This window comes from Ascaphus truei, chromosome 9, assembly GCF_040206685.1.
Source record: "Ascaphus truei isolate aAscTru1 chromosome 9, aAscTru1.hap1, whole genome shotgun sequence".
Lineage (NCBI taxonomy): Eukaryota > Metazoa > Chordata > Amphibia > Anura > Ascaphidae > Ascaphus > Ascaphus truei.
Window position 1 is genome coordinate 58276424 of NC_134491.1, and position 13750 is coordinate 58290173.

Sequence of the window (13750 nt, forward strand, 5' to 3'; positions counted from 1 at the left end):
TAAAAAGAAATAATGAATCCCCAGTAACCAAGGTAATTCAGCATTTGATTTTTTTAGATTATTACACCAAATCTAGTTTCTTATCGGATTGCGCCCTCATGTGGTACAATCAAGAAGTGCAGAGTAAATGAGTACAGCAGGGCCCCTGGTATATGGCGGGTTCTGTTCCAGAGGCCCACCGTATAGCGAAAATCGCCGGAAAGCGATTTTCACTTCTGCGCATGCGCAAACCGTCATTTTGCCGTTCTGCGCATGTGCAACCTATGGTATGCGCGCGCAACCTACGGTCTTGCACATGCGTGCCGGGCGCATCCGCCCGTTCTGCGCATGCGCGACTGGAAATTCAAGGTGCCGGCCCCCTTCTCGGTGCCGCCGGATAAGCGGAACGCCGGGCAACGGAGCGCCGAGAAGCGGGGCCCTGCTGTACTTAAAGCAGCAGTTCAAGCAATATCCTACATGGTTTTTTTTTAATAAATCAGTTCTGTACTATGAGAAAAAACTTGTAGCATTTGAAAAAAAAAAATGTTTTAAAGACATTTTTAATGTTTCTAATGTAGGAAGCATTTCCAAAGTAACAGCCCCTTCGGACAGGCTCTGGCTCTTGAGCCCCGCCCTCTCTCTAGCAGTGCACCAATTGTATCTAGTAACTGCCCAGTCACATGATATTGCTGGACTACATTGCCCACAATGCTGTGCAAGAACTGAGTTAAATAACCCGGAGCAAGCGATCGATTACAGGAGAACGGATCCATCTGCAGCTAATCACTTGTCAGTGTGCGGATTGTATTGATGCACGTATTGCATGGGGGGAAAAAGATTATTATTATTTTTTTAAACAGCATCTTGAACTGCAGCTTTGCGTATTAGGTGATACTTTTTTATGTGGAATAACAATTGATATTATAAGAAAAGCTTTCGAGAGTTCTCCTCTCTCCCCCATGTCAGCGATACTGATTTACACAGATTCCATGAGCTTAACACAGATGTACAAAAGGAAAACAAGATAGCCAGCTAAGGTAGATGATGCAGAGAAGGAATATACAGACAGGGCAATAAATGGATGAAAGGGACAGTGAGACACAGGACCATACATCCATTAGCAGTGTGCAGGGGAGTGGGAATGCAGGGGGGGAGAGGGGGTAAGGGACAGTGAGACACAGGACCATACATCCATCAGCAGTGTGCAGGGGAGTGGGGATGCAGGGGGGAGAGGGGGCAAGGGACAGTTAGACACAGGACCATACATCCATCAGCAGTGTGCAGGGGGTGAATACTGTTAAATCCCAACATGAAATCTGTGTTTTCTTCTTAGTATTAATTGAATGCATACTGGAGGATTCTACTTATACCTGAGTAAGATCTGGCATGTACATAAAACAAAAACGATCAATTTGAGGATTATTTTCTTATTTAAAATTAAATACAGGATAGAAATAGATGGGCTAATTCACTTAAGCGCGGAAGATATTAAGAGCCCCTCACTTGGATGGCGGTTAACAATCGATAATGACACTATTAAATTAAACCTATTAAAAGCAGAGTTTCAAGGCTTTGTTGAGGATGCGTTACGGAAAAGTGCTGCAGAAAAGGGATTTGAGAAAATGGTAAATGACGTAAAGGTCGTTCTAAGGACCGAGAGAGTATGCGTTGTGAAGGGGTTAAAATTATATGTCAGCTCTACAAGTCTCAGGGGTTGAAAGGGTTAATATAATCTGCTAGCTTTATCCTTTTTATATGAGCTGTTCCAGTACTGAGAGAATTAACTCACTATGCTAGTTGTAATCTTTATTTACTTCTGTTGTTCTCAGTTTGTCTTTCATACAATAGCAAAAGCTGTAAAATGTCCCAAACAAGACAGTTGCATGCTCTTGATAAAACATTCCCCGTATTTCTCTTTGTAATGTAGAAGTAGAAACTGCCGGCCAAACACAAGCAATATGTAATGATTTACTAATGCTTTGTCCAAAGACACAGATACATAACCTCTACAGAAACTTGTTATTTCTCACATTGTTAAACATGATATGTTATGTATTAACATGCCCTTGGTTTTCTGTATAAATGTCGGGGCACAACTGAATAAAACTTTGAAGTGTGGAAGCAGCCGCCCTGTTGTCTGACTCCTAGCTTCCCGAGCTCGTATTTCTCTGTGTTTCGGAGACTGCTAAACCAGTGCTGTCCAAATCACTAGGTTGAGTGAAGTGATTCCTACCAAAGTGAAAAAGTAACGCTTTCACGTTGTAAGAAGGCCATACAACAAAAGTGCCCAAGGCTGAGGCAAGAGGAGCTATATCTCAAAATTACCCTTATTTCAAGAGATATATATATAGGTATTTCACTGTGTATATTTGTCATATTGGATGTAGCTCTGGGCTCCCTTTGAGCTATATCTCAATCCCTGGATGGCCTTCCATATTCTGTGAAGCCATTTCCCAGTGCGAGAGAAGAGTTCAGCTCAATTCAAATGAGAGTCAAACCTTCCCAAACACAAGGAAGCAGTTTCACAGCATAATGCAGAGGTGGCCAACTCCAGCCCTCAAGGGCCACCAACAGGTCACTGATGGAGCTGAAGCAGGGATATCCTTAAAGCCTGACCTGTTGGTGGCCCTTGAGAACTAGTTGGCCACCACTGGCATATTGCATAAGGCGCCATGACTCAGGTAGGAGAGAAGTACAATGTGAGCTCTTCGAGGCATTCTGCCCTGGAAGAATTGTATGGGAACCAAACTCACGCAAGCAGAAAGAGAGATTGGGGGGGGGGGAGAACCCAGGGTTAAAAAACAGGGGAGGGATATTGCAGGTCTCTTGTTTGGCCACGATTTTATAAACAGACGTTTTCACAGAATTACAGTAAATATTCAATGCCCTGTAAATTTATGATACAATTTTTTTTTTTTAAACCAGAGACAGACCAGAGGCATATTCATGGTTTTATCTTAGTAACATGCTCAGCTAACAACAGCACTTGAATTTCCAAAAAGTATTGGTTGCCTTGGCAATAGACAAGACAAAGTATTAAGAACAATAATTGGGAAGCATACCGCCGCAGTGTATGAAAGCTGCCGTTTCTTCTGTCCTTGAATATCGCAGAACAGGCTTTGAACACAGAAAGCTGGTGTCTGGTTTCTCAGCACCTCACAGTGGAAGAAAGCACCTTTTCCCCCAGCTAGTCCCAGAAGCTCTTGGTGGATGGGATGAGGCAAACAGCTGCAGCGCTTATCACGTAGTTACAAGGTAAAAGTAAAGTGTCTCTATCCACAACATGGAGAACAAGGTCACAAGGAGATTTTCTGTCCCAACGTTTCTATGCAGATAAAGTGGCGATGGGAGAAAGACTACAACAGAATGAGACCGGATAGGAAAAAATAGCATTGGTTTCAAATTGATATTTTTTTGTTGTTTGCTAAATCTCTTTCCTTTGCCAGTAACCCTTTCGCTGCCAGTGATAGGCTCAAAGCAGTAGTGCAGCAGGGGGGGAGGTAACGATTACCCAGAAATGCCCCCAGCTGGTAAAATGTAAGCAAATACACACTTTTTGTTGTCACTTTACATTGTGTTTATATGAGTTCCTCACGGTACATTTGTATATTTTCAAATATGGGCACGGATTAATATTTTTTCCATTAATAATGATATTTTACACGACGTCCTTTAGATCACATGAATACATGAACACGTTTTCTATTTGATAAAAGACTTGGCATCTTGTAATGCCCATAAATACGGATCCTGATGCTGCAGAGAGGTGGGTGATCCAGTCCAGATCCAGTCCACGGATTATTTTGACCAAATGCGTCCCCCACCAAAATCTGTCTGCGGATCGGGTACTAAAAAGGCAGAGCATATTCATTCAAATCCGCCATTCAATATGATCTGGGCGGATTCTTAAGAATCTGAACTCAAATTAATCCAAAGGGGAGATGGAGGGAGAGAGGGAGGGAGGGAGAGAGAGAGGGAGGGAGAGAGAGGGGGATGGAGAGAGAGGGATGGAGAGGGGGGGATGGAGAGGGGGGGATGGAGAGGGGGGGATGGAGAGGGGGGGAGTGGGGGGCAGGGAGACAAGGGGAGAGAGTGGGGGAGGGAGAGTGGAAAGGAGAGGAAAGGAGTGGGAGGAGAAGGGAGGGAGACCGAAGGAGTGGGAGGGAGGGAGATGGAAGGAGTGAGAAGGAGCGGGAAGGAGTGAGAGGGAGTGGGAGGAGGAGGAAGGCATAGCGAAGAGAGAGCGACAGATTTGTCTTTTTGAGACTGATCCCCGGACCAATGGAACCAGCCAATCCGAGGCGGATCCAAATATGAAAAACAAAATTAATTCATCTCTAGTCTTAATTATTATGTGTGACTCTGCTGATGCTCACTGTACGCCTACACAACCAAACACGTCATGAGTTCAAACATTTTCACAAGCTTCCTCAAAGATGACTAATTGCCACCAAAAGTGTGGCACGCGGGTTCTGTTCTTTAACCTTTTTCGCTGCCGAAAGCCCAGCAGCCGCTCAAAGCCAGTGAACTTCGGCCTTTATGGTCGCGTGATCACTTTGGAAACCATCACACGCCCGGGACCCCTTCCCCGGCCGACGTACATGGAAGTGGACGGGAGCTCCACTTCCCTTTGGATCGGACTGACCGCTCAGATGGAGCCGTTAGCCCGATCGTCCCCAAGAAAACGAGAATTTTGATACTAATGTACTTAGTACATCAACAGGGCCTTGGGTGTGCCAGGGCAGGTCATGCACCAGATACAAAATCAAGAAGGGGCGCAACGAGGAGACTGGCAAGTATAACAATCATTTATAATGAAAAGTAGCAAAATGTGAAAAAATCACATCAAGTAACAAATACATCGGCACACCCGCGGAACATCCCGGCAAGATGCAGTGCCTGACTGGTGTTCTTCCGACCTCCTAGCACGGAACGTCCCGCAAATGAGCACAGCAGCTGGTGAAAACTACGGCTCCTAGCAGGACAGCTTATCGGCAGCCGATTGGAGACACTAGTGGTGATGCCACAGTGGGAGGGTGAAACATCCTCTACGCGTTTCGCATCATACACTTCGTATGGGGGCGAAACGCGTAGAGGCTGTTTCCGATGTATTTGTAAATTGATGTGAGTTAATATTTTGCTACTTTTCATCATACATAATTTTTATACTCAACAGTCTCCTCGTTGCGCTCCTCCTTGTTTTCATTTTTCAAGTATTGCCCCGTTGATCGCGCGAGTATTTGGAGCAGCAGGAGGGACTCCCACTCAAATCACCTACCATACACCTGGATTCAGCACTTGTGATACACTGTGTCATGTAGCAGATACATCTATGGGGCAGCAAAAAGGTTAAATGGCACGCAGAATAGAAAGAGTGCTGAGATTCACAAGACTGTATCACGCTAGATTTTAGCCATGCTGGTAGCAGCTTTATTACCCCATTGCATATGACCTTTGCAATGTCCCCATCACACACGATCATGGAACACAGCTATGCTTCCAATGCATTATTAAACAGCAGAGCACAGCACGCGCTCTATCACAGTATCTGTGCAGTCTAATGAGCTCAATGCGCTGGTTCCTGTTCATAGACCTGAAATCCTGCCTCTGTGCTCTGTACAGAAGGGATCATTGGTCCAGTCGGCTAGTTGATAAACAGGTTCAGCTTGCAGGGGGTGGGGGGTTGGAGGAGGGAGTGGGGGGAGGAGGGGGGGGAGAGGAACTCAGCAGATTCTCTCAACCAAGAAGAAAATACTTGAATGTCACAATTGGTTTTACCCGCAGGAAGTCTTACAGCATTATTATTATTTTTTAAAGGGGTTTTATGAGAATATGTATCCAAAATAGGGAACGTATTCATTGAAGTGATAAAGATCAAATGGGGAAAGTCAATTTCTACAAAATATTATTTTTGTTCACCCGCCAAAATGGTGCAGAAATTTATGCTGGGAAGGGAAAAATAAATATTACAAATCAGAATATAAAACATTAAATATTATGTTAGCAATCCCAACAATTTGTTAATTCACTGGACTATTAGAACTAATTAATTGCTAATGTGGGGGCTGGCACACTCAGGTCACTAAGGGTTAAGCAATATAATGAAAGGCTTGATGATAAAAAGTCCAAGTAGGGTCTGCTCAGGTATCACTCTTTATTACCGCACTAAAGAAACACAGGTCCCCAGTGGGATGTACAGAACTCACCCCCAAACCTTAATGGGGCGAGCTGTGCGGCCGGACCCTACCCCACCCGTCCCACAATGAGCAGCCACTTTACTTTGTGTTACAACACTGTCCCTTATTCCCTCTAGAGCAGAGGTCTCAAACACAGTCCTAAAGGGACACAAACAGGCCAGCGTTTCTGGATATCCCAGCTTCAGCACAGGTGGCTCAATTAGTGGGTCAGTCTGTGCTGAAACAGGGATATCCATAAAAGCTAGCCTGTTTGAGACCTGTGCTCTAGAGAGTAAGCTCTCAAGAGCAGGACCCCCATTACCTTCTGTCCTTATATATAGGTCAGTCTGTTTATGTAATATACAGAACTCTGCTACCCCCATTGTACTGCGCAGCGGAATATGTTGGCGTGTTACAAAATAATTGAATGTAAAACAACCAGGATCTGTACACTAGTCATCGCTACGAATTTGAGTCGTATTTAGTCGCTCGTTCACCACCCCCCTGATCTGCACCAACTCTGCAATAGTTCACTCCTGATGAGACACTCTTTCAAAACGCTTTCATTTTTTACTGTTGAAAATAATGTGTCTGTACCTCAGTGTCTCCATACCCATCAGATCGAAATCCTAATATACGCCTCCTAACCTTCAGTTACCAGACACAGTGTCCTCCCACCTCTCTATTCCCAGCTTTTCTTTTTCACATCCCAGCTTTCTACCGAGGTACGTCAACATACGATTAGAAGAGAAGGCAACAGAATTAGACGTGTCAAGCAACAAAAATAACTATCACCACACTTCCTAATATGATTGCATTACAGTTGAAAATATATTGGGGGTAGGGAGGGGGTAACTCTCATATCCCTGCTACAGTGTGTTCCAATCCCAGGTATCTCATCACTTTCAGCCTCTTTGCAGAAATTAACTTGAAATGAGCAGTCCCACGAAGCAATAAATAAATAAGAAACTTATCAATACAGTAGGCTTTCTTACAAATATTTAATCACCACTAGAGAAGCGAACCCCTCTCCTTTTTCAACATATTTATTTACAGAATCAGAACCCACAGGCCCCGGCGCTAAACTGCAGATCTGGGCCAACAGAAGTATCACACTGGAGATCAGTGTTAGGCCTCGTTCAGGGTGCAGGCTTCGGAGGGAGGGCGTGCTGACGTGCGTGCGGCCGTGGGATACAATGTATTTAAAGTGAACTGTGGTTGTCAGGGTAGCAGCTGCCCTGTCTCTGAAGCCCGGAGTTGACGCTGGCTACAGTTTCAATAAACAAAAAATTCGTTTTTTGAAGCTGCAGCAGCGTCACTGGGACCTCGGCAGCCAATGAAATCATTCTTGAGAATGATTTCAAGACTGCAACTTGGATCCCTAAGATGCTGTCTGTAGCCCCGCCCCCTCCTCAACTCCTGAAAAAGTCTGCTGGGGAGGATGAACACACATCGCCCAGCAGACTGCCGCCCGCCCTCCAACTCCTGCCTCTGGCACCCTGAACGAGGCCTTAGACCACCTCACCCCATAGAGCAATATTGTTACATGTTTTCAACTTAGTAACATAGCACACGGGTTGCCAACTCCAGTCCTCAAGGGCCACCAACAGGTCATGTTTTAAGGACATATCCATGCTTCAGCACAGATGGCTCAGTCATTCTGACTGAGTCACAGATTGAGCCACCTATGCTGAAGCAGGGAGATCTTGAAAACCTGACCTGTTGGTGGCACTTGAGGACTGGAGTTGATCACTCTTGACATAATAGAGGAGGTTGAAAAAAAGGACATATGTCCATGGAGTTCAACTTGTATGAAATGTAATCAGCGGAGATACTTATCCTACTGTATACTTACATTGACCCAGAGGAAGGCAAACAAACAATACTTGGTAACCTATAATAATAGCCATGTGCTTTTGATGCTTGATTGGGGTTGTGTAATGCTCTAAAGGGGAGATTATTTCATGGCAGACATACTGCTTCAGTGTCTGTAGGCTGAAGAAAACTGAAAGATAAAAGGTTAAATGATACTGAACTTGGGCCTGTGTATGCACAGAGAAAATAATTACAGTATATATTCAGATAAAGGAATGTAGCACACTGATGCAATTATTTAAAAGAAGAATATGTACAAGTACAGCTGGACCCCGTTATAACGCGGTCCTCGGGGTCCACCCGATACGACCACGTTATAACGGGATCGCGATTAAAAAAAATGGCCACCGCGATCAGGGATTCCACGTCCGCCGGAGGGGGAGAGCTGGGATAACTCTCCCTGAAGTCGGCGCTGCAGCGGCACCCTCACACAGCATTACCTTGCATCTGCAGCTGATCTGTGTCCTGTGCAGAGAAGCTGTGAGTCTGCGAGAGGGGGGGGGAATCTCACGGAGTCTGGGTCGGGATGTCAGCTGTCTCTGTGTGTCCCCTGGCCAGGAACCAGCTCCCTTCTCTCCTCCCCCCCAGCAGAGGTACAGGGAGGGATTGAGAGGTGTGTATGTGTGTGGTGATGTGCAGGAAGGGAGAGATGTGATGGGCAGGGGGGGATGGGATGTGCAGAGGGGTGATGTGCAGGCAGGGGATGTGATGTGCAGGCATGGGATGTGATGGGCAGGGAGGGATGGGATGTGATGGGCAGGGGAGTATTGTGTGTGTGTGTGTCTGTTCGTTAGCAATAAAGCTTTAAAAAAATTGCTTTTAAAAAAAAACGGGTGCCAGGCTAACACCGCGTTATAAGCGCATCCGCGTTTTAGCTGACCGCGCTTTAACGGGGTTGAGCTGTAGTTGATAAGTTACAAGCTTTCGAACTTCTAAGGGTCCTTCATCGGGTATAGCAAAAATACAAAAACTCAATATAATATACAGTGTATGAAAGAGGAATATCTGGTTACAATGGGTGTAGACAGGAGGTGGGGAATAAGATGAGATAGAAATAGGTAGCCTGGTGTGAAAATGAACAGTAGACACATAGACGGCTTTTATCTTTTGAAATGCAAAGGCGGCCTAGAGCTGGGGTTCCCAAAGCGGTGCTCGTCTGCTAAGCTTTTTGTGGGTGCCTGTAACTGACTGGCCAACCAGTTATACGGCGTAGATCAGGGGTCTCCAACATGTCGATCGCAAGCTACTGTAGCCCACCGTCTGCCAGTGAGTAGCTCGCCACAGTGCCACCGACAGCTGCTGCATGTTTCTCTCTCTTGTGCCGGTCAGCCCAACTTCCACATAAGCAAGCAGGACTGGCACGGCACTGGAAGCCTCCCCCCAGGGAAAGTGTATTGTGTGTGTGTGTGTGTGTGTGTGTGTGTGTGTGTGTGTGTTAATTGGTCTATGCCCGCCACTCTCTCCTGAACTCTCAAGGTTGCCATTGGGCAAAAGGTTGGGGACCACTGGCCCACACACTAAGGAGACATGAGGTAGAGTTGAGTGGGATAAGGCAGTGAATGTGTAAAAATATCCATCTATATAAAAGGAGTACAAAGGATAACAGAAGTTCAACTTTTTTACAGTCTGTCTCCTGTATGCATACAGTGTTATGCAACTCGTGTACAGCAGCAAATACTGTATGCTATAATATCCCATCTGTTTCAAGAAATGTATCTTGACATTGTGGTAGTGTGGAAATTGGGCCTGAGAATTTGGATTATGGTATGGGGTCTCCGAGATGCATTATGGCATACCAAGACTACTCTGGTGACAAAAGGGTTAATCCGTTTTGAACAGTTTGTAAGGAATGTATGAGGAGGTCGGGGAGCATGAGATAGTGAGGGGACTGTTTACCAAAAGAGAAGGGTTACTGTCAGCAACTCAGGGTCACATGCAGCTAAAAACATGACAGATGTCGTAGGAATAATGGGTGAAAAGCTCATTCTGTTTAGCTTGGCATGATAGGTGTGTTTCATAATTCTTATATTACATTAGTTTTGCTGTGTAGTAAGTACAATAGATCCGGTGATTTTGATATATGCAAATGGTAATATGGGGTTTTTTGAGTGTTCAGACCAGGCTTGTGAGATTTCATCATTTTGGTCAGCTTGCAATTGCATTGTAATTATTAAGAAATCATTACTTATTTTATTCTATTCATCTTGGACAATCAGTATTTTTGGTTCTCCACAACCACATCAATCACCGTTGCAGGCACAAAAGAAAACAGATCATATCTTTCCCCTTGTTACTCTGTATAATTGTTAGAGGTTGTTCCACCTTTTTTCTGACCTGCGAGTATGGTCAGAAGATTTAAAATCTTTTAATATATTCATTTTTAGACGTGTTTTTCTCCTGGCTGTTCAATTGAGATTGATTTGCAGCAACAAACTATAGAAAAGCAATCAAGATCAATGCACTAAAAAGGAGACAACAGATTAGAAAAAACAGACTGCATGGTGAATTACAGTACCTTGACTGTTGCATCCATTGAAGCAGAGAGAAGTAAGTGGCTATACTGATGCACAGGATTCCACTGGACTCTGTTCACTGGGCCTGTGTGTTCACACATCTCAAACACAAGGTTTCTGGGGATCTCAGTTGAATTGTATGGTGAATGTAAATAAGGTCTGAGATAATCGGAAGCTCTGAAGATATTCTGTACTCCATGGTCTTTGGGGAGGTGGGCCTGCCTTGATAGTTCACCTTCTCCCCCATTTCCCCTACAGGCAGGCTGTTCCTGTCTTAATCTTTTGGGGATATAAGGTTTAACCGTTCTTTCATTGCATATTGAATCATCGGGGGATCTCTTCTGTACATCTGAACTGGATTTCCAGGAGGTATTGTCAGATGTGGTCACAGAATTCGATGGCAGAAAATTGCCTTTGCAGGAAACATTTTGCTTCACATGTGCAGGATATTTCTGAAGATGTTTCCTACTGTCTGTTGCATTTCCAGATTTTCCTACACAACATAAATCACCAGTACTGGTATGAGTCAGTTTCTTACAAGAAGGGTTCCTGTTAAATTCACTTGATGGGAGAGATGGTATAACATGCACGTTAGAACTGTCAGCATCATGCACTGTGCTTGGAATTCTGGATTCCTCTGCCCTTTCATTCTCTGAGTCTGAATCATCATAGGTTACCAACGAATTCATTCTGGTTAAGGAACTGTTCAAAAAAGACCACAATGTTCATAAATCAAGAAAACAAGGACCAAGAAAGGGATTAACATATTTGTATTAAAATGTACCTGTATGGCACTATTACACAAACACAGAACCCAAATATTGTATTTAACACACAGACATTTATATTTACATAGATATAATTATTTTCTTCCATCCCAGTAACTGTGAATTAAAAAGCAGTATAATTTACTCACCACAAAAAAAAAAAAAGCTTTATCCAAGTTACTGTAATGTATCATCCTGATAACAAATATCAAGATGAAATTCACTAGTAGTTTTGTGTCAGAAAACAATTATTGCAAAATAATTTTGTCAGGCTCGTTAAATATAATGCCTTAAGAAATGTATTAACTGCTGCTTCATTTGAGCCACTGGACTTTCTTACATTTTCTCCTGTAGTAATAAGATATTAATGGTCAGATTTGTCAAGCTTCAATGCACCACCAAATCGTGGTTACCTGCCATTGCCTTGAATTTGGTGTGATACTCTGCATTGGAGTTTGAGGAATCCCAGTGTATATACCTTGGTGCTTTCCACTGCTATGCTCAAATAAAGGCCTTTGACCTAAATTCAGACCCGTAGTATACATATTTTTACTGGGAGAAAAGGATACAAATTAAAGAAAAATAAATACAAAAAGGAATGCACAAACAAAATGCTTAAAATTGTTGTTACAAAATAATATGTACTATACCAGAGGATTAGGCTGCGGCCACACTACCGCTGACCGCGCGGTGCTTGGCGAGGTTACTCTCGCAATTTAAATGTTGACGTCCCCGCTCACATAACGCGCACGCGCTCGTGCACACACGCTCACCCACGCTTGGCGCTTAGATAAACAAAAAAAGTGACTTTGAACCGCGCTCACCTTTCCTGCAACGCCCCCCGAGCGCTTGCGAAATAGCGCGGACACCCAGCGCTCATGCTTGGAGAGTTAGTGACGTTACCGCTCTCCAAGCATGAGCGCTGTTAGCGCCAGCATGGCCGCAGCCTTAGATCAGGGGTTCTCACCTCCAGTTCTCAAGACTCCCCAACCGGTCAGGTCTTAAGGATATCCCTGCTTCAAAGTAGGAGGAGGGTCATCCCTGCTCTACCTTAATATTCATCAATGTATAAACAAAGTGGCGGTGCAAGGGGAAGACCAAATATATTTGCAAAAAAGAGATGATCACCAAAAAGATACCCGCTTTATTGCACTCAGCCTAATTGCTTGTATTTCTTATAGCAGAACAGTAGGTGTCCCAGACTCGCATTTGTAATGCAACCACCAAGGGGGTAAGTACAAAAATAATAACATTTTATTAAACTCATCTATCAAAAAATTATTACATATACATTCTAATAAAATGTTAAAACCAATGTCTCTGTTGTCTACACAGAGTCTCAGTATATAGAGACCACAGTCAGTCACCGCGGCGGATAAGCTGCGTTTCTGAGCCGCAACGGTACTTTATCTGCGATAGCTGTCTTCAAACAGCTTTGACAGCACTTTGTTTGGGATAACTATATTACGCATATATCATTTGTTACCCACGGTATAGGATTTCACTGAAGTATATATGTGAAAGCTGGCTCAGTTGAAGGCCTGTGCTAAACGGGGATATCCTGACCTATGTGCGGGGACTTGAGGACTGGGGTTGAGAACCCCTGGATTAATACAATACCAGCATGTTCTGGACTTTGCATCGTTCAGATTTATCCAAAATAACTAATAATCAGGGACCAACTTCGTTTTGAAATAACTTAAAACAGCTTTTCATTGCTTAAATATACTTTACTAATGATTAAATAGTGACTCGGGAGCATCCGAGAGCTTATGGTAATGAGAAAATTTGTCCATTACACCGGTGGTAAATATAACTTTTTTTTGGTTTAGCCAAAGTCTTACTAATTTTTTTTTTGTGGCATCTTAATGAATTTTGCCAAAAGGAAGAAAAATCACAGTAATTTCTAAAAGGACCTGCAAAAAAAATATGTTTTCATTAAATATTCTGCAAACTAGAAACATCTGCTGGATTTATTATTAATAATAATATTAATGATGAAATGTGGTGATTTACTGTGAACCAGTTATATGAAACTGGAGAACAGATACATCAATATCAGCCCCCGACCCCCACAAAGCAGCAGCCCTTAGTGACAGCTGATTACCTGCAGTGCTCACAGTGTCAGAGGCAGCTCAGAACAGCCCACTGTGCACCCTGCATCCCAGCCCAAACCGCACCGGCCGGAAACAAGGCACAGGAGAAACACGTTCCGCCCTCCTAAAACAGGATTAAAACCATGCACGGGGGTCTATGTATGAAGGAAATTGATACAATTCTGGGGCAAAAATAAAGTGCACAAGATGCACCAATTAAAAAAATTCTATGGATTTCAATGGGATTTTTTCCTGTAATACATATATGATGCAGCTATTTTGCCCTAATACCCTTTGTATGTGCCCTAATACCCTTTGTATGTTAAATTCAAATGGTGGAAAGT

At 43.7% G+C, this 13750-nt stretch overlaps 1 protein-coding gene across 2 annotated transcripts in view; it reads right to left on the bottom strand.

Moving 5' to 3' along the window:
• WDR25 (WD repeat domain 25) overlaps nucleotides 1-13750 on the bottom strand; it is a 116670-nt gene that overhangs the window by 102589 nt on the left and 331 nt on the right. Inside the window, exons 1-2 of one of the 2 annotated variants that reach the window (XM_075615070.1) lie at nucleotides 13418-13534; nucleotides 10546-11245 (exon numbers count right to left, since the gene is read on the bottom strand). In XM_075615070.1, the coding sequence (XP_075471185.1) occupies nucleotides 10546-11232 (687 nt within the window). In that variant the 5' untranslated portion in view covers nucleotides 11233-11245; nucleotides 13418-13534. Of the gene's footprint in view, nucleotides 1-10545; nucleotides 11246-13417; nucleotides 13535-13750 lie in introns of those variants that run through there. The other variant, XM_075615071.1, reaches the window with a different exon arrangement.